This window comes from Suncus etruscus, chromosome 16 (genome assembly GCF_024139225.1).
Source record: "Suncus etruscus isolate mSunEtr1 chromosome 16, mSunEtr1.pri.cur, whole genome shotgun sequence".
Lineage (NCBI taxonomy): Eukaryota > Metazoa > Chordata > Mammalia > Eulipotyphla > Soricidae > Suncus > Suncus etruscus.
The window spans coordinates 64646418-64673835 of NC_064863.1; the positions used below are offsets into that span (position 1 = coordinate 64646418).

Here is a 27418-nt window from a genome sequence, read left to right on the forward strand (position 1 = left end):
AGACTCCACTCGAAAAGTAGATCAATGTGGTCAGTCTGGTCACAGTGGCAGTCCTCTAATTCCTGTGGTACAAGGCAAAGGTATGGGGGTATGCTCCAGAGAACAAGCTGTAGGGATAGTGAGGTTTAATAGAGACAGCAACAAATCTGAGATAAAGGAGCACAGGGAAAACGATTTCGGTTTTCCGGGATACTGGCAGCAACCAAGATGGGATGTGTAAGGGGATAGAAAGGGCTTTGCTTATGTATAATACAGACAGACATAAGAATTGACTACAAACATAAAAATATCCACCAGACACATGCATACACATACACAATCAATCGATCAATTTGCTACAGCTGTTAATCTGACCCATGTAAGGTTGTAAGGATGAAGCTGATGTGGCACTGAGGATGGAAAGGACAGTTCCTACAGTAAAATTAGCCCTGTCAGCTGACTGGAATTTTGTCCCACGTTTCCTAAACTCACACACCTGATTCCAGTCTGTTTTAAATGGAAATGGGTCAAAGTTTTTCATTAATATAAAGCTGTCAAGTATGGTCTGTCAATCTAAAACACTGAGAAGTTAACATCATCAGTTCTCCTGCTCTGAGATAGGGAGATAATATTCTCTTAGACGTAGGATAAGGCTGCCCTATGCAGCCTCTGCCAGAGAGATAGTGAGAAAAATTCTAAACGTTACTGTAATTTCTGATTCCTAGAAATCACTGCTTATGAGGGTAGACTTGGCTGTAAAAGTATCATTGATTAAATTGTGCATTCATTATTATTAAATCAATCAGCATTTTCCAAATTCTTGTCTTTACACATATCACAGAAAGAAAAAAAACAAAGGAGTTCTAAAGACTGTGGAAAAGTTTAAGCTCTTTTAGCTCACCCAATTTTTATAATTCAAGAATCATAGTCCCACCCAGATGGTTTGAGTGGATTCCATACCAAGTGTAAGAATTTAGGATTCAAAGCAAAAGTAGCCCCATTTAAAAATTTTCATGCTACCTTAACTTTAATGAGGTTTGGGTAACTAACTGGTTGAGGTCAGAAGTTGTAAAAGATCATATTAATTAGGCAGAAAAATGCATTTAAAATGATCAGGCCCTGGAGCAGCAAAAAGTCCTCTCTATCCTTGGAGGACAGAGATGTTTGCCATTTTAGAAGGTGACTGTGTATATCCCAGAGAAATTTGGGATGGTGATACAGAAGTTAAAGAGCACTGTAACATTAGTCTAAAGCATCTAAGTTTTTTTTCCATAGATTTCTCTGAACAGAAACATTAGAACATTTCTGCTGATATATTCAATTTGAAAACAAACTGTTAAATATTTTACACCCACAGACAAAATAGTACTTTTTTGGAGTAAAAAACATTAAATCAGTTTTATGGATAAACAAGTTACCATTGGATATACACAGTCAAGCATCAAAAACAATTGGGAAACATTCACTAAGATAACCAAGAACCAATAAAATCTAACACCATTATGCATTTCCCCAGAAAGCAAGCTAATTAACATTGTGTTCCAGAAAAGCGAATCATAGAAATTGGCAACATAAACATAGTAAACCACTAGAGTTAGATGCAATTTACCTGTCTGCACTGAGGCACAGAGCAAAAGATGAGATATTAAGATCTATAAAGGTAGAACTCACAATTAATCAGCATTATAGTGACTGAGACAAACAGGATCAAGAGAGTAACTAAGTGAAAAGTTAAAAAAAGAGGGATTCCTTCCTCATCCAGAAACTGAGGCATCAAGGAACTGCAAAACAAGATTGCAGTTTTAAGGGTGACCAGGTACATGAGGTTCTGAGAGCAGTTTCTCCTGAGTTAGATCCCTCAGCAACCTTTTTGAGTCTCGGTGGATTTGACTTCATATGAGTCATAATGAGACCCAGTTTCTTGGTTTGGGATGCCATCTTGGAAACTTCCTCATCCTCAGATGAGGAAGTTACCTACTACCTATTCTTTGTCAATTTTCACCTTGCTAGATGAATTAACTGTTTTCTGAGCCTCTGGACCTTCTGGAAAGTGTCGCTGTGTGAGCTCTCCTTGGGATAAATTTAAAATAATGTTTGTGATAAGAAGTCAAGCAGGGACATACCCCCTTTTTTGTTTTTTAGTAATTGTGTTGAGAGTCCTGTGAGCACATTCAATGTTGCCTTGTCCCTGAGGATTCTAAGGGATATCAGTGGCATGTTTGATTTGCCATTCATTACAGAATGATGGAAAAGTTTTATTTTTCAGTAGGCTGGGCCATTATCAGTTTTGATGGTTTGATTTCTCAAACCCATGACAGAAAACCATAATTACAAAAAGGAACAAACAGCCATGGCTCCCTCAGAAGTCATAAAGACAACCCATATAAAGTAAGAATAAGTGTCAAATACTACATGAAGAAAAGTTTGTTTTCGGGCTTTTTTTTTTTTTTTTTTTTTTGGCAAATAAAGTAACATGTGTAATATCCATTTGCATTTGTCTGTTAGCCTCAGGGGTTACCACTGGCAGTGCCTCCTTTTGTTTTGTTTGTTTGTTTGGGCCACACCCATTTGATGCTCAAGGGTTACTCCTGGCTAAGCGCTCAGAAATTGCCCCTGGCTTGGGGGAACCATATGGGACACTGGGGGATCAAATCACGGTCCTTGCTGGGCTAGCGCTTGCAAGGCAGGCATCTTACCTCTAGCGCCACCTCACTGGCCCCTCCTTTTGCATTAGTGGCAGCAGATGGGGCAAATGAACATGTCTCAGGACTCCTTGCAGAGTCTATATGTGCAACCACTGCAGAAATCATGACCACATTTCAAGATGATGGGTTCAATAAGGAAATCCAGACAGATAGGGCAGGTGACTTCTGCCTGAAGGTCACATGTTCCTAGGGTGCACAGGGTGGACATGACCTGAAAGCCTTTAGATTTAGAATGTGTCATTTCTGAGAAGGCACTTCTCCTTTCTTGGGGCATGTGCATGAGAGAATCCTCTAAAGGACATGGCACATATAGAATGGAGTAAGAAATGCACATAAACACATCAGAGCAATGTAAAGCAATTCAGAAGGTGTGCCAGGTACTTTAGGGCTCCAGACATGGCATATTCAGTCCAGTACAAGAGGTTCATCATGTTGATAATCCACTGTGGAACCATGTCTTATCCCACTCACAGTTTTTGTCCCTGTGTTGAGGTCTCTGTTCAAATGCCAGATGTAAATGTCACTGTTGAGGTTAGATTCTGGGCATGAAGAGTACTTACAGATTCAAAACCATCCACAAGCCATTTTGGGGGGAACAGAACTCTTTATTTTTGGTGGCAGTGGGATATATATCAGGTCAGGAGCAAGTAGGGTGTTAGCTTTGTATTTATGAAAAAGGAGGGTATGTGTGAGCTGTTTATGGGAAAGCAGAGTGTGTGCTTTAGGAAAAAATAGTGTGTGCTCCATGTATTTAGTTACATCAAAACACAAAATAGGGGCCGGGCGGTGGCGCTAAAGGTAAGGTGCCTGCCTTGCCTGCGCTAGCCTTGGACGGACCACGGTTCGATCCCCCGGTGTCCCATATGGTCCCCCAAGCCAGGAGCAACTTCTGAGCGCATAGCCAGGAGTAACCCCTGAGCGTTACCGGGTGTGGCTCAAAAACAAAAAACAAACAAACAAACAAAAAACACACACACACAAAATAAGGGCCCGGAGAGATAGCACAGTGGCATTTGCCTTGCAAGCAGCTGATCCAGGACCAAAGGTGGTTGGTTCAAATCCCGGTGTCCCATATGGTCCCCCATGCCTGCCAGGAGCTATTTCTGAGCAGACAGCCAGGAGTAACCCCTGAGCAACGCCGGGTGTGGCCCCCCCAAAAAAAAACACAACACAACACGAAATAAACCAGAAGGAGGATGTAAACAGCAAAATTAGCATCTTCATATTTTTTTGATTTAGAAAACATTTTAATTTGCATTTACAAATTTTCAGTGTGGAAACAGGATATTTCCAGGATACAAATGTTTCATAAAAGAAAATACATATCACTATCAACTTCTTTTAATACTCAAAGTCCAAAACACTAAATACAGCAACATATTTGATACTACCAGTAAAGGATTATAAAAGAAAATGATGCATATTCTAAGAACCTTTCTCCTATTCACTATGCCCTGGAAGACACAGTCTATTGAAGAAGAGAAGTACTAGCCTATGCTATTTTTTTTAACTTTTTGTAAGTCTACAAATGCTTCAAAAAAAAAAAAGTTAATGGGCTTCTATCATAAATTTAATTCAAACCTTCAAGCAATTTTTTGCCACAAGGCAAACTAAAAGAGATAATCTAAGTTGCACTTTGAAATATTTTAGCTGACTTTTTACTTTAGCTGATTTCACATGCTATCAGAGCCCTATAAGCACACAATTAATATCTTTTTTATTAAAAATTTTTATTTTTAATTATGAGAACAAAGATGCAAAGAAAGAGGAAAAGTTAAAGGTAAAGAAAAAAAGTTAAAGGAAAAGAAAAAGGTAAAGTTACAGTGGAAGGACAATCACCCATAAACAGAATTCTCAGAAGTCCCCTTGCTGATATCTTAACTTTGAACTTTCAGCCAAATTGTCCCTCAAGTCCCCAGATTGTAATACATAATATTTCTTAGCAGCACATCAAGCAATCTAAAGCCATAAAACTATGTAACTCCTTAAACATTGAAGGCCTAGTATTTTTTTTTACATTTCCATGCACATGCATATTAGTTTAAGTTAACCTCAAAAGTGGGTTTTTCTTTTTAAGGATAAGAGTCAAAGGAGCACAGTAAAAACGGTGTTAGAGTGGCAATAATTGTTTGCATAGGCCCACCAAAATATGGGGGACATGGAAAGAAAAAGCCTTAGCCTAAATACAAGGAGACCCTACCCCTGAAGTTTCCTGGCATAAGACCAACTCTAGGCTCCAGGCAATCCAAGTCATACCCAGCTATACTTGGAGTTTACTCCTGAATCTGCACTCAGGGATCACTACCATTGTGCTTGGTGTGGTGCCAGAGATCAAACCCATTTCAAATCTCCCTGCTGTACTCTCTCCCTGGTCCATGTATTATTGCTATTATTACTTTTCCCACACTTGATGCTTAGGGCTTACTCAAGTGCTCATGGACCACTCCTTGTAGGGCTCAGAGGAACATATATTCAGAAATTACTCCTGGCAGTGCTCAGTGAACTATATAGGATGCTGAGGATTGACCTGAATAGACTATATGCAAAGTAAGCACCCTACCCGTTGTTCTATCTTTTTAGTCCCTTTTCAAAATTTCTTAAGCATGGTGATGGTGGGGTTGGGGGACTTTATACAACTGCCAGTAATTTTCAAGGGCTACTCTCAGTTCTGCTCTTCACAGGTTCACTTGAGAGACCACACAGTGATAGAACTCTAGCTTGTAAAACATATTTCTAGTTCTTTAAGTCATCTTCCTGAATTATCTACAAATATATTTTCTTTTCCTCTTTTTAAAACTTTTTTTTGACAGCGGTTCTGAAACACACAATACAATCCTCTAAATTCCCCAAGCTTCACTTGCTAGCTTCCCTGCTACCCCTCCCAATGCCCAAACAAAGATTTCTGGAAAGTTTTTCTTATGATGGGAAGCTGTCAGGTGGGCATTTGATTCAGGTCAGAAATTCAATGAATGTTCAATATGGAGGGTAAAAGAGTGGAAATAAATAGGGGACATTTCCCAAAGGACTGAGTATTCATTCCAAAGGAAAAATTAGTTAACTGTCTGCTGGAAAAGTTCAGAAGAAATCTTGTTAAAATAACTGAAATGGGGGCCAGAGCAATAGCACAATGGTAGGGTGTTTGCTTTGCACACAGAGACTCAGGACAAAGGGTGGTTCGAATCTCGGCATCCAATATGGTCCCCCAAGCCTGCCAGGAGGGATTTCTGAGCACAGAGCAAGGAGTAATCCCTCAGCACTGCCGTTTGTGACCCAAAATCAAACAAACAAAAATAACTAAAATGATCTTCCTCATGGGCCCGGAGAGATAGCACAGTGGTGTTTGCCTTGCAAGCAGCTGATCCAGGACCAAAGGTGGTTGGTTCGAATCCCGGTGTCCCATATGGTCCCCCGTGTCTGTCAGGAGCTATTTCTGAGCAGACAGCCAGGAGTAACCCCTGAGCACCGCCGGTGTGACCCAAAAACAAAACAAAAACAAAAACAAAAAGATCTTCCTCAGAAAAGTGTGTGTACATATTCTCTCTCCGACTTTTGATTGGGTTTTTAGGTTTTGTAAAGGGTTAGTTTTGTGAGTACTTTGTATATCCTAGATATCAAACCCTTATCTGATGTGTTGAATGCAAATATTTTCTCCCACTCATTTAGCTGTCTTTTAATTTTAGTACAGACACTTCTCGGAGGAAGACCTACAGATTGCCAACAGGTAAATGAAAAAATGCTCATCATCACTTATCACTAGGGAAATGTAAATCAAGACAAAGGGAAATCTAAATCAAAACAACAATGAGATATCATCTAATATCAGTGAATATAGAAGATATCAAACATACTTTAAACAATTTGTGTTGGCGAAGATGTGGTGAGAAAGGAACTCTAATCCACTGCTGGTGGGAATGCTGTCTAGTCCAAACCTCACTGATCTACCATATGACCCTGCAACAACATTCATCCAAAGGAATGCATGCATGTCACTTTTCATTGCATCACTCAGTACAATAGCTAAAGAAGTGGAATCAATCTAGATGCCCAACAATAGACAAGTGGATCATAAAGACGTGGTATCCATATACAATGTAATACTACATAGCTGTAAGAAATGATGTGGGGCCAGAGAGATGGCATGGAGGTAGGGCATTTGCCTCTCATGCAGAAGGATGGTGGTTCGAATCCCAGCATCCCATATGGTCCCCTGAGCCTGCCAGGATCGATTTCTGAATATAGAGCCAGGAGTAAAACCCTGAGCGCCGCCGGGTGTGACCCAACAACAAAAAAGAAATGATGCAATCATTTAATTTGCTGCCACGTGGATGGAATTGGAAGATATCTTGCTCAATGAAACCAGACGAAGGATAAGTACATAATAAAATCACTTATATGTGGTATTTAGAATAATTGCACGATGAAGTGCAATGGTTTAAATGGGAATTGTCTAGAACACTCTTGGCCTCAGAGAACAGCAAGGAGAAGGAAAGAAACTGAGTGGAAGATGAGAAACACAAATATGAAAGGCTGAGGGTCAGGGGTTAAGAGGTATCAGGTGTATTGGTGGTGTTTAAAAAGGACATAACTAGGGGCCGGAGCGGTGGCTCGAGCTAGCCTAGGACGGACCATGGTTCAATCTCTCGGTGTCCCATATGGTCCTCCAAGCCAGGAGCAATTTCGGAGCACATTGACAGGAGAGTAAAACCCTGAGCGTCACCAGGTGTGGCCCAAAAAACAAAAACAAAACAAAACGACATAACTAAATTTCCAAGCCAAAGACAACAATGAAACCATGAGACTCAAATTTTAACAATCAAAACTTAAAATGGGCCTGTTATACTGGCAGGCTGGGGGATGGGTGGTGGCCTGGGAATGACTCTGGCAACATTGGTAGAAGGTCAACACTGGTAGTAGGGCCAACTGAAATCCAACTGTGTCTGAAACTGAACTTTTGTAAACCACAATGGTTTCAATAAAATATTAAAAATAATCTGGACCCATGCAAACATTGGCGATTGCCACTATCACACCTTTACTATATTTTTTTTTACTCTTATCCTTTAAGGAAAAAAATACAACTTACTGAACTTAAAAACAAATTACTGGGGCCGGGCGGTGGCGCTGGAGGTAAGGTGCCTGCCTTGCCTGCGCTAGCCTAGGACGGACCGCGGTTCGATCCCCCGGCGTCCCATATGGTCCCCCAAGAAGCCAGGAGCAACTTCTGAGCGCATAGCCAGGAGTAACCCCTGAGCGTCACAGGGTGTGGCCCAAAAACCAAAAAAACAAAACAAAACAAAACAAAACAAAACAAAAAAAAACAAAAAAAATTACTGTAGTAGAATGCCAGTCTCGAATACAGGCAGGGGATGGGAAGGGGGGAGGGGGTAATGTTGCACTGGTGAAGGAGGGTGTTGTGGTTATGACTGTAACCCAAATATGATCATGTTACTTAAATAAAAATATATTTAATAAAAAATATTAAAAATAAAATAAAGGGCCTGGAGAGATAGCACAGCGGCGTTTGCCTTGCAAGCAGCCGATCCAGGACCAAAGGTGGTTGGTTTGAATCCTAGTGTCCCATATGGTCCCCCGTGCCTGCCAGGAACTATTTCTGAGCAAACAGCCAGGAGTAACCCCTGAGCACCGCGGATGTGGCCCAAAAACCAAAAAAATAATAAAAAAATAAAAATAAATAAAAGTGAAATGAAACTTAGAAAAGCGGAACACAGATTTCAGGGAAAAGAAAAAGATGTGAGGCACCTCCTGTGAGCGCAGCACTCCTGTGATCTTCTGAACACAAAATCCACCACCTGGACCTAACTATGAAGCTAAATCAGAAAACTCCAAATAAGTAATTTTTACACAATTAATGACCTAGCCTGTCCTCCTCCAAATCAAAGTCATGAAAAACAAAAGCAACAAAACTGTTTCTGATTAGCGGGCGCTAAAGAGACATAATGTGTAATCCTAAAATAGCATACATAGCTCAAAAAAGTACATTTTTTAAAATTGTTTCTGGCCACACCTGGCAGTGCTTGGGACTTACTTCTGGCTCAATGCTCAGGGATCAATTTTGGCAGACTCAACGGACCACATGTGGTATTAGAGATGAAGCCCTGGTGTCATATGCAACACCAAAGCCTTACCCACTGGACTACTCATCCAGCCCAGATCAATTAATTTCAATTTCCCCCAAAAAACTAGGGCCAAGAGAGATTGTACAGCAGATACTATCTCTAGGTTCAATCACTAGCAGCACATATAGTCATCTGAACACTGAAGTTGTTCATTTCACTGTGAACTGGCCTCTGAGCACAGAGGCAGAGGCAGGAATAAGCCCTGAGCATCCCTGGATGTGGCCCAAAAAGGACCCCTCCCGCCCCCCCAAAAAAATCCAGAAATAGAACTAGAAAGCAAAATGTGATTGTCCACAGATGGGAAAAGTGTGGTGCTGCTGTCATACATCATAAAATCACTTTACTTTCTTCCTTTCAGCTTTTTTGAGTTAATTAGCACAAATACCCAATTACATCAACTCTGACCTTCAGGTGATTTATGTTAAACTCTGTATAAGAGGAAGTGGCAGGGAAAGCAGCAGAAGGAGGAAGCATGGCTGACTCAGTAAGACCCAAGAACAGGGGTCCTCAAACTTTTTAAACAGGTGGCCAGTTCACTGTCCCTCAGACCATTGGAGGGTCTGACTATAGTAAAAACAAAACTTATGAACGAATTCTTATGCACACTGCAAATATCTTATTTTGCAATGAAGAAACAAAACAGATACAAATGCAATATGTGGCCCGCGGGCCATAGTCTGAAAATGCATTTTCTCTGGGCCGGAGAGATAGCATGGAAGTAGGGTGTTTGCCTTGCATGCAGAAGGACAGTGGTTCAAATCCCGGCATCCCATATGGTCCCCCGAGCCTGCCAGGAGTGATTTCTGAGCACAGAGCCAGGTGTAACCCCTGAGCGCTGCCGAGTGTGACCCAAAAACCAAAAAAATAAAATATAATGCATTTTCTCCTGTGAGATTATCCTATGGATTATTAACAGAAATGACACTAAGCAGGTGTCTTTGTTCACTTTGTTAAAAGAAACAATCCCAGGAAATCTTTGTGCAGCAATGGGGATGGAGAGATCGTGGAGTTTGATACTGTGAAAGGACAGAAAGGTCCAGAAGCTTCTAAAATAATTGGGCCAAGGGGAATACCAGAGCAAGATGGCCATTATGTTCCCAATCAATGCGGGTTCCACAGATTCAACCTTCAGCCTTGCCCAGCTGAGACCAGTCAGACAGGACATAACCAGGTAGTGAGGGAGGTGAACTGAAGACTTAGAACAAAGTCCCTGATGCTGATGGCCACAGCCCTTGAGCAGAAGGAGCTCCCCTCAAAAGCTGCAGAGCACTGATCAAATGTGAATGCATGGAGATGTGGATGTCTGACCATTTGGTAAGCAAAACCTCCATCCCTCTAACACCTCCCTTTTTGGCCTTGGACCATTTCCTTCCAGTATCTTTTCAGATTTGTGCTACAAAGATAGAGCCAACACTTGCAACTGAGTTGACCACATGAAGAGGCTTCTTTGAGTGAATATTTGACCAATAATTCCAGATCAGCGGCCACAGGAGATCATTATCACCCTGGCTGCTCTTCACAGACAGATTATGTTGTCAGTTGATCACTATCTGATCTTTTCCCCTTCCATGGGTCTTCTCAAAAGAGGGGAAAATTGTTGTCATACATCTATAAAATCACTTTACTTTTTCCTTCCATCTTTTTTGAATAATTAGCACAAGTACCATAATTACATCAACTCTGACCCTCAGGTGATTTATGTTAAACTCTGGCTAATAAAAGTGTCAGGGAAAGCAGAAGAAGGAAACTTGACTGACTCAGTAAGATCCAAGATGCTGTGCAACAACCCCAGGCCCAAAATGCAGTTTTTTCCATGACTGTCTGATTTCTTGTGCGAAATGGCAAGCTGAGATGTATTATGATGCTATTAATGTTCATACCTGGTTTTGGCCATTGTCCTTTTAATAAAGTGATTTTGGGGACTTGGGGAGATAGCTCAAAGGGCTGATGAGAATGCTTTGCATACAGGATGTTTGAGTTTGATCCCTGGCACTGCAATGTTCCTTGAGCACCACTGTGACTGATTTCCAAGGAACTGGCAAGGATACCTCCTCCAAATATTGGAGGAGGATTGGAGAATCATATAATAAAGGCCGGAGCATAAATTTTGCATGCAGGGGCCCAACTTTAACCCCATACACAACATGGTCCCCAGAGCATGGTTAAAAGCAGCTTCTGAGCACCATATCAAAACAAAACAAAACGGACCCGGAGAGATAGCACAGCGGCGTTTGCCTTGCAAGCAGCCGATCCACGACCAAAGGTGGTTGGTTCAAATCCCGGTGTCCCATATGGTCCCCCGTGCCTGCCAGGAGCTATTTCTGAGCAGACAGCCAGGAGTAACCCCTGAGCACCGCTGCCTGTGGCCCAAAAACCAAAAAACAAAACAAAACAAAACAAAACAAAAAACTGACAAGGTGTAGCCAAGCCATCCAAACCAGTGTAAAAGAGTAACAAAAGACACTACTTTGCAGCACTTTGGGATAGTTTGGTGGTAAAAGCCCAGTATGAGGTGAAGAATGTGATCCTCAATGCCATCTCCATGAGCTAAGCATGTTCCTAGCAGCTCTGTCTGGGACTCCCAGAGCTGAAGTGAGCCTGAGATCTCCAGTGCATCACAGTTCCGTATCTGGAGGGCACTCCAATGAACTGTATACAACCCAAATGTGTATTAATCCCAAGGAAGAATCAAAACAATGATAAAGGAAAGAAAGTGAAAAATAGTCTTATTCTTGGGAATTAGAGACTGATAGATAAGAAAGGGGTGTAAAGGAAAATTACCTGTATAAATCTTCTCACAAGGTTTAGAAGAAACATATCTACATATTCAGAGTAAAAATGACAAATTGGAATAAAATGTTAATATCCGAGGAATCTATGTAGAAAAGAAATAGAAAGTCTTTTTAAAAATAAATTATGCAACCTTTCCTAAATTCTGAAATTAGTTCCAAAAAAAGGCAAAACGATGAAAGAATCGGGGATGGGGTGGACGCTATATACCATGCTCAAGTCCTAGCTTCTCTTTATACAAATAATTTATAGCTCTATATTTTTTACTTTCCACAATATGAATACCAAATTCCAGTATAGTCATTTACCTCTGGCCTGGATAGCAGTGCTCTCCTAAGAGAAGATGATGGCTGCAATGAGTCACTAAGACCCATGTTTATGTCCAAGTCTTATCATATACTTGGAAAGAATCTCAAACTCTGGTTCTGCTCTGGGAAGGCCAGAGTGAATAAATGGGTTACTGGCGGTGGGGAAAGAAAGCTGGTGGTTTTCCATGGTGGTGTTTGTGAGATCCTGGGCAAGGCAGAATCCAGGAAAAGAGAAGCCTTCTTTTATCCTGTCTGTGCTCATGATCTCATCTTCCATTCCTCTGCACACCATCTAGCACTGCTGGTAAAGAATTATTTCTTTTATCGAACTCCTACTTTCATCAATCTAACTGCTTATTAACTACAAGTTAGGGAGCCTCCAGCTAACATCTGGAGATATTGAGCCTACCCACGCTATTGGTGTTATCTCTCACCAACCCAGGGCCTAAGTTTCTTATGACCAAATAAATGCACTGAAGAACCAGAGCTGAGGAGAGTAGCTCTTTTGAGGTGTGGACTGGCTTTGAAAAGTTCTGATGCATCTGTTACATCTTGATGATCTCTAGAGACAGGCTGAGTGACCCTGCTCAGCCCACCTTCCTACATGTACTCACTTGGGCCACAGACTCAAGAATATGAGATGGCCCAGCTACAACATGTTTTGAGATCATGGCCTAGAAGTAAAGGTGACAGTGGCTCCATAATAAATCATCTGAAGCTTCTCTGGAATCTTGGCATCAGCCAATAAAGTGAACTTCAAAGGCTCTGGCCTCTCTGTGGAATGGGACAGGAAGAAGTTCAACCCCATCCTGGCTGTTCAGGATCTGCTTGTTCAGCAAAGAGACAGTGGGGAGGGACAATAATGGGTGTGGAGAGGTGACAGTCAAATTCCACAGGGCACAAGAGCGCCACAGCCTGGATCTGAGCAGTTTAATTGCTCAAATTGGGAGCCATTTGAGTCCCTCGAGAGTTCTAGAAAATAAACACCCACAGGAACTGAAAAATGAGCTTAAATGTCTTTAAATAAGCAATTCTATTAAAAAGTTTTGGACGGAAGCACACCTGGTGACACTCAGGGGTTACTCCTGGCTCTACACTTAGGAATTACATTCCTAGCAGGATGCTCAGGGGGATCATATAGGATGCTGGGGACCAAAGCCAGGAAGGCCACAGACAAGACAAGCACCTTACCTATTGTACTACCTCTTAGGCCCTTGTTAATTTTCTGTACAATGAAAACACACTTGGGATTGCTAGGAATTGAACCCAAATCAGACACATGCAACACAAATGCCCTACTAAAAGTTGTATTATCACTCTGCCCTCCTATAAAATGACATTTAGTAAACAGTATAACATGACCCTTTGGGACTTTATTTTTTGGCAGAGAAACAAAACGGATATTATTAGCACAGCTGAAAAATACCATTATTCTATTTATTGTTATTATTTTGGTTTTGGGGCCATACCCAGTGGCACTCTTGGCTCTGTGCTGAGAAATCGCTCCTAGCAGGCTTAAGGGACCTTACAGTCTATTTATTGTTTGCCACAAACAACAAAGCTCAGGGTTTATTCCTGGCTCTGTACTCAGATATTACTCCTAATGGTGCTCATGAATGGGATGAGGATTGAATCCAGGTCATCACACCTAAAGTGACCTACAGTGACCCTATTCACTGTACCATATAATATATTATTATTAAAAACTAGTATGGGTTGGGGAAGCAACCCATAGTATAGTGTGTAAGATATTTGTCTTGCATGTGGCTGACTATTTGACTATTTCCAGTCTCTGCACTGATCAAATCTCCTATTTCTTAAACTCAAAATTTTAGCCTTTCTTCTTTTTTTTTTAATTTTGGCCTTTCAATTATTTTGTTAAACTAAATATATATATATGCCAATATATGGTGTGGATTAAAAGTCCGAAGCCTGCTTTCCTGTGTCACCTCTCCTAGGGAGTCACTAGATAGAGTTTTAAAAAATGATTTGAAAAGTGGGGCTGGAGAGATAGCATGGAGGTAAGGCGTTTGCCTTTCATGCAGAAGGTCATCAGTTCGAATCCCGGTGTCCCATATGGTCCCCTGTGCCTGCCAGGAGCAATTTCTGAGCATGGAGCCAGGAGTTTCCCCTGAGCACTGCCGGGTGTGACCCAAAAACCACAAAAAAAAAAAAAATGATTTGAAAAGTACTTTAGAGAGCACACTAAGATGAAGATGCCACCTACATTATGATAAGGAATGCTCTCTAAGACAAAGACACAATACACTGGAGAATGGAAAAGTACACCACAAATTGTACAATATGAAACATCTATTTTTTATATAAAAGATAGATTTTATATTGACATATATAATGTATATCTTGAAATAACAAATTATTGACATTGATTGTCTGGGTGACGAAAGAAGAGAGCGGGAACTTCACTATACACTCTTCAGTACTTTTCATTTCCATCATGTGAATGTATTCTCCATGAAGATGAGAAAGAATATGAGGAAAAAAAACAAAACACTGTATGAAATGAAAAGTTTCAAGGCCAGAGAGCTAGCGCAGCAGTAAGACATTTGCCTTGTATGCAGCTGACACAGGATGAACCCGGTTGGATTCCTGGCATCCCATATGTCGCCCCAAGCTTGCCAGGAGCAACTGCTGAGCACAGGGCCAGGAGTAATCCCTAAGCATTGCCAGGTGTGGCCAAAAACCCAATCAATTAATAAATAAATAAACTGGGGAAAAAAAGAAATGAAAAGTTTCATTTCCAGGCCCGGAGATATAGCACAGCGGCGTTTCTCTTGCAAGCAGCTGATCCAGGACCTAAGGTGGTTGGTTCGAATCTCTGTGTCCCATATGGTCCCCCGTGCCTGCCAGGAGCTATTTCTGAGCAGACAGCCAGGAGGAACCCCTGAGCACCGCCGGGTGTGACCCAAAAAACAAAAAATAAAAAAAAAGGTTTCATTTCCATCACGTGAATGTATTCTCCATGAAGATAGGAAGAATACAAAGCGGGGGAAAAAGAAACATTAGTGATATGAATGTGAATTGGCTACTGGGAGGTTGGTTCTCCATATAGTCTAGACTAGTGTTAATATTCACACAACATTTACCTTTACGTATGAGTATGACTCAATGTTAATTTCTTTTTTGATTGTTTGTTTTTGAGGCACAACTGGTGGTGCTCAGGGGTTACTCCTGGTTCTGCACTCAGAAATAGCTTCTGGCAGGCTCAGGTATGCTGGGGATCAAACCTGGATCCAACCAGGGCCAGTGTGCAAGGCAAACGACCTACTTCTATGCTATCACTCCAGCCTCATAAATGTTAATGTCTATGGTTGTAGTGGCTAACAAAACAGTTTCCAACATTAATATGAGAATAAGCTTTTCTGAGGACCCTGATTCACACAGTAATGCTGGATAACACCGCAAAATTTCTGCTCCCATGCATATAAGATAAAAATCCTCATTTAGGGAATTCATTGATTAGTTTAAAAGTAATCAAGGGGGCCTGGAGAGATAGCACAGCGGCGTTTGCCTTGCAAGCAGCTGATCCAGGACCAAAGGTGGTTGGTTCAAATCCCAGTGTCCCATATGGTCCCCCGTGCCTGCCAGGAGCTATTTCTGAGCAGGCAGCCAGGAGTAACCCCTGAGCACCGCCGGGTGTGGACCCCTCCCCCCAAAAAAAGTATCAAGGGTTACTATGTGTCAGATACTAAATATTAAATAATCCCCTCCCATCCCGCAGAATAAAGCCATTGACAAAGGTTAGAATCACAATCACTATCTTTATGGGGCTACCAAAAGATACAGATGTAAAATAGAGGGGATATAACACAAGGGTTATGGTGAATATCTAGCATACACCAAACCCTGATGCAATCCCCAGTACTATATCGGCCTGCAGCACCAGGTAAAGCCCTGAGTACTGTCAAGAATGGCTCTGGATGGGCCAGAGAGATAGTACAGTGGTAGGGCGTTTGCATTGCACGCAGTGGATCCAGGACAGACGGTAGTTCAAATCCCAGGATCCCATAAGGTCGCCAGAGCCTGCCAGGAGCGATTTCTGAGAGTAGAGTCAGGAGTAACCCCTGAGTGCCACTGGGTGTGACCCAAAAACCAAAAAAAAGTATGTTCTGGCACCCCAAGTCTGAGCAGTACCATGTCTTTAGGCCCTAGCTTCCCACTGTCCAGCCTGATTGACCAAGATTCGTGGAGAATGGTCCCAGCTCTCCTAAGCAATGCTTATACTAGATATAAAATATCTAATATATTCCATAGCACTTTATGAATATTTTACACATTTGAAACTGGGATATATCTTTTGGTGAATGGCATATTCACAAAACAGCATCTTAATATTTTTCTTTCTTCCTGAGAAGTATGGAAAGATCAGATGGAAAATGAAAATATAATATATAGGGAAAATATTGTATCACACTAGACCTCGGAGCACCACCAGGAATGATTCCTGAATATGAGCACAGTGTCACTGAGCAGCCTGGTTGTGGCCCCAAAATCAGTACCACTATCAACAAAAACCAAAACAACCAAAATCAATACCACCATCAACAAAAACCAAAACAACCCCAGACTGATAAGTGCAGACAGAGCATATGGGAAGGTTGCCACTTCACTCAGGAGAGACCTATGTAATGCTTACATGAACTTAAATAAGATGAAGGGGTGAGTCATTCCTCCCGGTGAGCAGAGTAATAAGCACCCCAATACATGAAAAGGCAGGTATGAAGGTCACAATAGAACAGTTTTTTAAACACAAGGAAGCCAGTGTGGCTGAAATAGGGACTGCAGTAGGAGATAAGGTTAGACAGATATGGATGGAGGCTTAGATGACATAAGGACTAGGGGCTACCCACCTACCTAGAGCAAGTCATTGTAAGTCTAGAGTGGGGATAGGGTGGAATGTAAGAGCACAGGCTTTCCAGTGCCACCACCAGTTTAATGCTTAAGCACTACCTCTTCTTAGCAATAAAAGGAGGAACAGCAAACTGTTCCAGTTTCATCATTGGTATAAAATGGGGCCTACAACACTATCTACTCACAATAGAATAGAATAGAATAGAATAGAATAGAATAGAATAGAATAGAATAGAATAGAATAGAATAGAATGGAATAGAATAGAATAGGTCTATAACCTAAATGTGATATTTGTTTTAGTGAACTGGCTAGGAATATTAATAATTGCTTCATCATTATCAATTTATTTTGGAGAGTATTTTTTCACAAATGGATAATAATATGTAATTGTATAAACAATGATTTTGGACACTAATTTTCCACTACCCTAGAACTGACAAATGCTAGGGAATTTTTCAATATTTGCAGTTCAAAGACAAATACATCTACTGAGTCTCTTAACCAGGAATAGTCAACATTCCACCTGATAATCATCTCCCAGCCAAAAAATATCTTGTGCAATATTTCACTGCTTTTGCTAATTTGGGTTTTTTTTTGTATTTTTGGAAGGAGATAATCCAACAGGCGGCACATACAACTATGCTCAGGAATTACTACTGGGTGCTTGAGGGAGACCATATGGGATACCAGGGATCAAACCCAGGTTTTATGCAAGACAAATGCTCTACCCACTATACTATGGATCTGGTCTGGCATTGTGATTATTTGTTTGTTTTGTTTTTGGCCCATTCCCAGTGGTGCCCAGGGATGATGCTCAGGGGTTATGCTTGGCTTTGAGCTCAGGAATTACTCCTGGCAGTGCTAGGGGAAACATATGGGAAGCCAGGGAGAAAACATGGTTGGCTGCATGTAAGAGAAATGCCCTCCCTGCTATGCTATTGCTCCAGTTCCCATATTGCTGCTTTTTGAAAAAGCAAAATAACATAGTTTTACATAGGGAATATGAGGAAGAGAAAGTAACATGTTCAAGCAAGGTAAAATACTGAAGGTATTCAAGAAGGTAAAATACTGGGGATTAGCCCATAAAATACGTCAGAATGGGGGTATGCCTTAAAGATATTTTGACTGGCAAATAACTTACATGCACTTTAAAATTTTTTTGAATAGGGGTCAACAGTGCTGGGACTTGAGGTTGAGGGAGAGAAAGGTAGACAGTGACAAAAAATCAAACTCAGGGCCTTGTCCATGCAAGAAGCATGCATTTGAGCTACTTCCTTGGCCCTTGAAGCAGGTTTTAAAAATGAAGTTCAAGGGGCTGGAGAGATAGCATGGAGGTAAGGAGTTTGCCTTTCATGCAGGAGGTCATCGGTTCGAATCCCAGCGTCCCATATGGTCCCCTGTGCCTGCCAGGAGCAATTTCTGAGCATGGAGCCAAGAGTAACCCCTGAGCACTGCCGGGTGTGACCCAAAAACCACAAAAAAAAAAAAAAAAAAAAAGAAGAAGTTCAAAGCAATGAATTTATTGGCTGAAAAGATAGTTCAGCAGATAAGGCACTAGTCTTGCATATAGCTAACCCAGATTTGATCCCTGGTACCAAAGAGGATTCCCAAAATCCCATCACGAAGGATTCCTGAATACAAAATCAAGAGTAAACTTGGAGCATAGACGGTCTGAAACTGCCCCACTCCTAGCAAATAACAAACAAGATCTTTAATTTGAAGCAATGAATTTTGTCAGATTTTCTTTTTCAGGTGGTTTCGGAAAGGTTAATTTCACTTCCTCAAGTGAAATTTTGGATTATGTATTTTAATGATTCATGAAACTTTCCTCCTAAATGACTTTAGATGTATGGAAGTCAGATATACAACACCCTAAAACAGGTTGTAGCAATGTTTTCCTTCCTTCAGTTAAAAAAGAAATTTTCATGTGAAAGGATTAAGTTCAGAAAACTAAAAAGCACAAGTAAGAACCCTGATCCCTGACTTTCTTCTATCAGATGTGGAATTACAAACTCTTCTCTTAAATAAGTCTATACCAGGACTGTTCCTTAGTTTGATGTCTCTACTCTTCTTTTACATTCTACTGGGAGACATATTAACCACTGCACCCTCTCATCCTTTTGGGGGTTTAGAGTATCAAGTAGCATGGCCACACCTAGAGAGTAGGCAGATAATGGCTAGGGGCAGAGGTCTGAGCAGGTTTCACCTCACTTTCTCTGTACCCAACTGTATCCTCTTCTATTTGTGGGGATACTGAAGAGAAAACTCATTGCATACCAGTGATGGCCTATTATAGTTACCAACATTTAAAACCATTCATTTTGAATGGTTGGGGCCTTAAAACAAGGTACTGTTTTTCTGTTACCAAATAATATCGGTGGTAGAATGAGTCCCACATCAGCTCAGAGTCTCATCCCTAGCGATCTGGTAGAGCAAGACAGGGAAGGAAGTAGTGAGGAGAAGCTAAGAAAGGGGTGAATTTAGGGACTGGCTAAGTTTTTCATAGACACTTTTTGGTAATAAAAACATTTTGGGCTGGAGAGAATAGAGGGGTAATGGCCTTGCATGCAGTACTACATGGTTCATCTAAGCGTCCTGAAATAAAGTGCCCTATAGTAATGATTTAAAGCAAAATAGCGAAATTCTAATTTGAAAGCTGAGAACAATGTGGCACATACACTGGGTCTTATCTTGTTTTTAATATTTTTGTTTTTCTGGGGCACGTGGTGGTACTCAAGGCTTGCTCCTGGTTCTGTACTCAGGGATCACTACTTAAGATGCTGGGGATTAGATGAGTGGCTAAAGAAACTGTGGTACATATACATAATGGAATACTATGCAGCCATCAGGAGAGATGAAGTCATGAAATTTTCCTATACATGGATGTACATGGAATCTATTATGCTGAGTGAAGTAAGTCAGAGGGAGAGAGAAAGACGCAGAATGGTTTCACTCATCTATGGGCTTTAAGAAAAATGAAAGACATTTTTAACAGTATCTCAGAGACAAGAGAGATGAGGGCTGGTAGGTGCAGCTCATGACATGAAGCTCATCACATAGAGTGATGAGTGCAGTTGGAGAGATGACTACACTGAAAACTATCATAACAATGTGAATGAATGAGGGAAGTAGAAAGCCTGTTTCGAGTACAGGTGTGGGGGGGTGGGGAGGAGGGAGATCTGGGAAATTGGTGGTGGGAATGTTGCACTGGTGAAGGGGGGGTGTTCTTTACATGACTGTAATCATACAACTATAAGCATGTTTGTAATCATGGTGTTTAAATAAAGATAATTATAAAACTATTATAAATATTATAAATAATAAATAAAAATTATAAAAATAAAAATAATAATTAAAAAATAAAATTAAATTAAAAAAGAAAATATGCTGGGGATTTGTGCTGGGGAACCATACTGGGTAGAGGGGGTGCAATCTGTATCTGCCAGGTGCAAGGCAAGAATTTAATTGCTGTACTATCCCTTGGCCTCAACTAACACTGTTTTTAGCCAGTATGTTCCCTTTTTTCTCCAAATCTATCAGGATTAAAATATTCACCATAGCCTTTATGATTCGTCACCTAATTATCAATTCCACATCACATGTAAAAAGACCTTCTCCTCTTCAGTGCAATAGCCACATATCCTTTAATGTTTTCTTCTCTTATCCCCTAATATCACTTTTTATAAGACAGTGATCAGTCTATATATATCTGTATTTCTATTTCAAAGAAGGCTTTTAGATGATGCCAGAATAAAGTCTTCTCATTTGGGGTGGGGTTAAGTCACATCTGAGGTGCTCAGCGCTGACTCTTTGCTGTGGTCAAGGATGGCTCCTGGCAGGGCACATCCAGGGCCATATGTGATACCAGGATTCAGCCAGATCAGCCACACTTAAGGCAGTGCCTAAGTCACTGTACTATCTCTTGGACCCCAGAATTAAGTCTTAAGAAACTCGTAGAACTTCCCTTTGTGAAAAGGAAGAAGCAGAAAGACATATCCTGGCACATATCCAGAAAAAGAGGCAAGAACCAGAATATATCAGGCCAGTATAGTAAGCTGAGAAGTCGGGATTTTACTATGCAGAGAATGAAAAATCTCTGGAGGATTTTAAGGCAGCTAACAAGAACAGATATTTTGAACGGTGAGGATCACCTAAGGGTTTGTCAAGAATGAATTGGAGAGTACCAGAGATAGAACAGCAGGTAGGGCACTTGCTTTATACTCGACTGACCTGAATTGGATCTCTGGTATCACAAATAGTCCCGGAGCCAGAGAAACCAGGTTTTGAACTAGTTAGGAAGGGAATCTTCCTGCAAACTGGTGAAATAGAAATCTGTCAGAGGCAGAGAAGATGGAGACCAGACCAGGGGACCTATTTGAGAGACAGACTATAAATAACAATGATAAGACTAAACTACTGTACATTTGTGGGTGAAATCCAGAGACTAAAATTTCTTCCAGCTTCTTTCTTCTAGCTTAGAAAATTATTTTTGGCCAGGTCATATCATTAACATAGCAGGACATACAGAAAATATATACTATTTTTTTTTTCTTAAAGGAGGACTCGATTTCTGTGGGGGCATGTAAGTGGCAGTGGCAGAATCCATAGTCTAACTCTAAACCCTGTGGTGTGGTTTTTTTTTTTTGGGGGGGGGGTGCGGTTTGAGAAATTTAAAACGGGGGACATATACTTAGGAATTCCATTTTGAAAGTAAAAAGCCCCATCAATTGTTGCTCCATACCCAGCTATACCCACAACAAAGACTGCAATAGCCTCCTCTTCCCTTCACCCACCCCTTTTGAGATGTAAAGACCCACCTAGGCCTGATTAGCATCAGAAAGTACTTCGGTCCCTTAACAGCCTCTACCCCTCCTCCCATGTGGATTATGCCGGTCTAATAAAAATTGCAGGGAAGATCGGTTTGGTGCTCTTAATCTATGAGTCTGGAAGCCTCCTGACCCCTAAGCCTTTTTTCTCCCATATGACTGCCTGGTCTATTAATTCTGTCGGCGACCCTGCGTTAGACCCATTCTTAAGGGGTTAGGATTGGATTATGGCAGTGGTGCCCTGACAATCAATGTTTCTTTTTAATTTTTATTATCATTATTATAAAACATGACACTGATAAGATACGGGTGGTGTCAGCAAGAAACCGTTATGCCCTTGCTGCAAAGCCGATATTGCACATCCATATATTTTCTCTAGTAAGCAAAATGCAGGATCCCATTGGTTTCTTTTCACACCCCTTTGGGGGGAGGGAAGAAAAAAAAAAGGGAGCACCGGTGTTTAGATCTAGGAATTCCTTTTTTTAATCAGGTTAAAAGAGGAAATGAGACAAAGCGCCCTCCAATGGCAGAGAAACGAGGGGGTTTCCTAGCACCCTTTTTTTTTTTTTTACCACCAAACAAAGACCTAGGAAGAAATGCAATGGAAGAAGGGGTTCAGAGAAACATAATAGCCAACATTCAAAAAAATAAAAATAAAAAAGAACCCTCTTCCAGGGTCTGAGACCGCTTACCTGTCACGTCCGCCGAAGGAAAAACCGTCCTATCGATCCCAGATTTGCTGGCAGTGAAGTCCCGGGAGGCGACGACTCAAAAGGTTGCAAGGCGAAAATGACACTATTTTGACAGTGGCTCCCGGACAGGCCAGGCCGGGATTCTACCACGTGGGTGAAAGGAACCGGCCGGAGCAACCAGAGAAGGGGGCGTGTCCCGAGCAGGGGCGTGGCCTGCGCGGTGGGCGTGGCCTTGGCCGCCGGGGCTCGCTTCTTTTTCCCCTTCGCCTTCGCCCTTCGAGCCGCCACGTAATGCCACGTCCTCGCGCATGCGCGCGCCGATTGGCGGCGGCGGCGGCGGCGACGGCTGTTTCCGGGCTTTGCGGGACTCGAGCGGCGGCGGCGGCTGCTGGGCCGGGTGTCGCGTGTCTAGTGGGGGGTTTTAGGGTTCCAGACCCGCTCAGGGAGATCCCCCCGTTTTTAGTCCCCCCGGAGGGGCTGAAAAGAGAGCTGCTGGTTGGCGGAGCGGAGCGGCAAGATGAATTTCCTCCGCGGGGTCATGGGGGGGCAGAGTGCCGGCCATCAGCACAGCGAAGCCGAGACGGTGAGAGAGGCGGCGAGTCCGGGCTTGGGAAGGAAGGAAGGAAGGAAGGAGAGATGGAAGGAAGGAAGGAAGGAAGGGCCGGAGGACGCACTTGGGGGCCGGAGGTCGGCGCTGGAGCCCGCGCCCCCTCTCCCCTAGCCCCCCAGATCCCAATTGAACCCCTGCGCCGTCTCCACCGCGGTGGCTTTCCTCTCCCGGCTGCCGCGCCCCGACGCTGCCCGAAGCAGGCCGGGTGGGTTTGGGTTTGGGGGATCGGTCGGTCCCAGGGCTGGCATAGGGAAGGGCTCGGTCCCTGGACCTGTCTCTCCTGCCCCAGCGCCGCGGGCCCTTCTTCCTTCCCTTCCCTTCCCTTCCCTTCCCTTCCCTTCCCTTCCCTTCCCTTCCCTTCCCTTCCCTTCCCTTACTTTCCCTTCCCTTCCCTTCCCTTCCCTTCCCTTCCCTTCCCTTCCCTTCCCTTCCCTTCCCTTCTTCCCTTCTCTTCCCTTCCTTCCTTCCTTCCATTCCTTCTTTCCTTCCTTGCTTCCTTTCCTTCATTCCCTTCCTCCCTTCCCTTTCCTTTCTTTCCTTCACTTCCTTCCTTGCTTCCTTCCTTCCCTTCATTCTTCCCTTCCTTGCTTCCTTTCCTTCCTTCCCTTCTTTCCCTTCCTTCCTTCCTTTCCTTCTTTCCCTTCCTCCCTTCCCTTTCCTTCCCTTCCTTTTCCTTCTCTTCCTTCCTTGCTTCCTTCCTTCCCTTCTTTCTTTCCTTCCTTGCTTCCTTTCCTTCTTTCCTTCCTTTCCTTCTTTCCCTTCCTCCCTTCCCTTTCCTTTCCTTTCTTTCCTTCTCTTCCTTCCTTGCTTCCTTCCTTTCTTTTTTCCTTCCCTTCCTTCTTCCTTGCTTCCTTCCTTTCCTTCTTTCCTTCTTTCCTTTCCTCCCTTCCCTTCCCTTCGCTATCCTTCCTTTCTTTCCTTTCCTTCCCTCCTTCCCTGGCTCCTGCATTTTTTCCCTCTGCTGACAGGAGCCCCAATCCTGCACACCCTCCCTCCCTCCCTTCTAAGCCTAGACTGGGACCCTGGGGAATGCTGCAAGGTTTTCCCAACCCAGCTGTTTGACAGGCCTGTGGCTAAGAATAAAATGTGAGTTAGGGGCCCAAAGCCACCTGCTCCTGTCTTGTCAGCTGGAAGGGAACTCTGTTCTGCGGGGCATTCACATCCAGTGGTTTTTTGTTTTTTTGGTTTTTTTTTTCTTTCGAAACTAGTTGTCATTTGGGAAATATTTGTTTCGACGTTGCATAGGAATCTTTCAAGCCAGGTCCCCTCCTGGGATCCATCCCCACTTTTTTCCCTGTCCGCTCACTCCACTGAGAAAGAAGCCACCTCCAGAGTCTAAATTCATGGTTAGGGTTATGGTTCCTAATATGATTTGCAGCGCCAGTTTTAAGAAACGCCTCCCTTAGCCACTGGAAACAGTCTTTCAGAGTTACTCTCACTGTGAGATTTAGATTTTAGAATTTTGAGGTCGGGTTTGTGTCTACTGGAAACGAATGTGTACAAGCAACAGTTGTTTTTTTTTCCCTTATAAACGCTTTATTTGAGAAAAAATTAAAACCTCAGAAAGATGACTGACATTTAAAACATAACTCTGGGGCATACCATAACTGGGATGCCTGTGAACAGAGATCTTATGTATGGTGTTACTGGAGTCTGAAGGGATCATTTGTCAAAGTTTTTCCTTGTGCTGGTGTTGTGTTGAATTCTTTAAGGTCCGCATTCTCCTTTAATCTAAGTAAGTATCCTGAAAGATCAGGGGTAGGAATATTCGAACACTACAAATGAAGAAAAGATGCTTGTATTTAAATAATGTGACCAAAGTCACACTACTAACAATAGAACAAGGATTTAACCAGAGTTTATCTTACTTCAGAGCTCTAGCTGGATGGCTCATTTTAGTTTTCACTTTATAATTACATTATTCTTTTGGAAATCTGGAACTTTATAGACTACTAAAATGAACAGCAGAGTTCCAGGTTAGAACTGTAAAGCAGAAGTTGAAAGCCGGTGAACCTGTTTTTTGTATTTTCAAAAGTTTGACATTTTCTCTGCAAACAGACAAATGATAACTGGCTTCTCTCCTCCATTCCCACCTACTATAAATAATTCAGTTGCAATTATCTCTCTAAAAAATCATGCTTTTCCCAGATCGATTATCAGCCCACCTCAAGTTTTTATTCATCGATTTATCTCTCTAATAGTTTTGAGAAACCAAGTTTTAAAGTGTTAATTATTAGTTGTTGTTGTTATTAGACCTTTACCTTGCCTTTCATTCTTAATTTGCAAGGGAGGTAGTTAATAATCTATGAGTAAAAGGTAAAATACGTACTCAAATGTTGTAATGAAGGCAATGTGAAATAAATAGACCAAACCTAGTTCTTGGTAGGTGCCCAATAAACTATAGTTTTTATTGCTTTTTTTATTATTGTTGTTCTATTGATCTGTGCCATGACTTTTGTTTTTTCTTTTGAGAAACACCTGCAGTAGGCATACTTCTGATTGCTCAGAGGTCACTCCTAGAGGGGCTCAGGGTACCTGGGTTGGAACTCTGGTCAGTCATGTGCAAAGCAAAGCTACCTGCTGTACTATTTCTCCGACCCCCAACAATGATTTTTGTTGAAAAGACCAATCGCCGTTTTACTCTGGAGGGTGGGGATGACATACCCAGTGATGCTCAGGGTTTTTTCCTGGCCCTGCATTCAGTAATTTCTTCTGGTGGTGGTCAGGGGGCCATATGGCGGTTTAGCTGTGTGCAAGGCAAGTGCCCCATCCGCTATAGTGTTGCTCTGGCCCTGAGTGTTAAGTTTTAAAGACAGAAGGTCCCTTTTAAGATTTCCAGATTATTCACTTTACAAATTAGGAGCCTGAAACTCACAGTAAATCAAATCGCCCAAAATTGTATACCTGAGACCAGATTTTTCTAAGTAAATTGCTTTTGCTCTTGTGATTTCACATTGAAACTTAAGTATCACTTGTACCTGGGTTATATATATGTAACTTGTCCTTTTCTTGCATAACTGTGAGCAAGTGCAGTCAAAATTGGAAAACTGATCTGTCTTCTGATAATTATCCTGAATTACAGTATAAATAAAAAAATTTAACATTTCATCAGAAAGTATAACAGGTATGAGGGAACATGGGTCACTAATTTAGAAATATTTATAGAGCGTCTGTGGAGTGTTTAGTACCATATTAGGTATTTTAATTGATGTTTTATCAGAAATATGTTGTATGAAATCATGTGCTGGGACTTGATTTCAGCACCTCCTAAAGTAAGAAGCATGTGCTTTCTACCACTGACCAACATCCTCAGCCTCTAAATTGTACATTTCTTGTTCTTTCTACCATGTTCTGCTATTTGTACTTGTCTCATCCTTCTGTCCTATGAATTATTTTAATCTTTTTCATAGCAGTACTTGATAAATATCTGTTAAATTAATTATGACATGTAAAAAATTACAGATCTGTAATCATAACAGTTGATAATTTAACTGTATGCTAAAATGGTACTTTTTTTTTTTGGTTTTTGGGTTAAACCCAGCATAGCATACCCAGGGTTACTCCTGGCTCTGCACTCAGAAATCACCCCTGACAGGCACGGGGGACCATATGGGATGCCAGGATTTGAACCAAACCACTGTCGGTCCTGAATCAGCTGCATACAAGACAAATGCCCTACTGCTGTGCTATCTTTCTGGCCCCTAAAATGGTACTTTTTTTTTTTTTTTTTTTTTTTATTAAGACTGTAGAAAACAAAGTTCAGAAATGATTCAAGTACCTTTAAGTCAGACTGTCTTTATTTTGGTTTTGGGCCATACCCAACAGCAGTTACGGGTTACTCCTGGCTCTGTGCTCAGAAATCACTCCTGGCAGGTTCAGGGGATCCAGATGCTGGGAATCTAATCCATGTTGGCAGCAGTGCCCTACCTACTAGGCTCTGGCCCTAAGGCAAACTTTTTAATAAACCTTTTTTTTTTTGTTTTTTTGTTTTTTTGTTTTTTTGGGTCACACCCATTTGACGCTCAGGGGTTACTCCTGGCTAAGCACTCAGAAATTGCCCCTGGCTTGTGGGGACCATATGGGACGCCGGGGGATGGAACCGAGGTCCTTCCTTGGCTAGCGCTTGCAAGGCAGACACTTTACCTCTAGCGCCACCTCGCCGGCCCCTAATAAACCTACTTTTCAGTTTACCAACTGCTTTGACAGCTTACCAATCTTTTTTTAAGTATTACCTAAATATATGAGAATCATTTATTGATAGTTCAATACCTACCTTTCAATTAACCCTAATTTTGGATTAATATTAGAATATTCCTCAGAGACAATACATTTGTATTTGTATCACATAATAAACCAAGTATATATATATTTTGAATCTTCAGAACCTAGAAATTCATCCTTCTGGAGCTTTCCACATTTTATTTATTTTTGGCTTTTGGACTATACCTGGAGGTACACAGGGGTTATTCCCAGCTCTGTACTCATGACTACTCCTGGC

At 41.9% G+C, this 27418-nt stretch overlaps 2 protein-coding genes across 3 annotated transcripts in view; one reads left to right on the forward strand and one right to left on the reverse strand.

The window, feature by feature from the left end:
- Positions 1-22419, reverse strand: part of G3BP2 (G3BP stress granule assembly factor 2) — an 86042-nt gene extending 63623 nt beyond the window's left edge. The window contains exon 1 of the mRNA XM_049790260.1: positions 22311-22419. The gene's annotated coding sequence lies outside the window, so the exon portion shown is untranslated. The remainder of the gene's footprint in view (positions 1-22310) is intronic.
- Positions 22420-22822: 403 nt separating this feature from the next.
- USO1 (USO1 vesicle transport factor) overlaps positions 22823-27418 on the forward strand; it is a 90768-nt gene continuing 86172 nt past the window's right edge. For both annotated transcript variants that reach the window (XM_049790244.1, XM_049790245.1), the window contains exon 1: positions 22823-22893. In XM_049790244.1, coding sequence (XP_049646201.1) covers positions 22828-22893 — 66 coding nt within the window. In that variant the 5' untranslated portion in view covers positions 22823-22827. The remainder of the gene's footprint in view (positions 22894-27418) is intronic.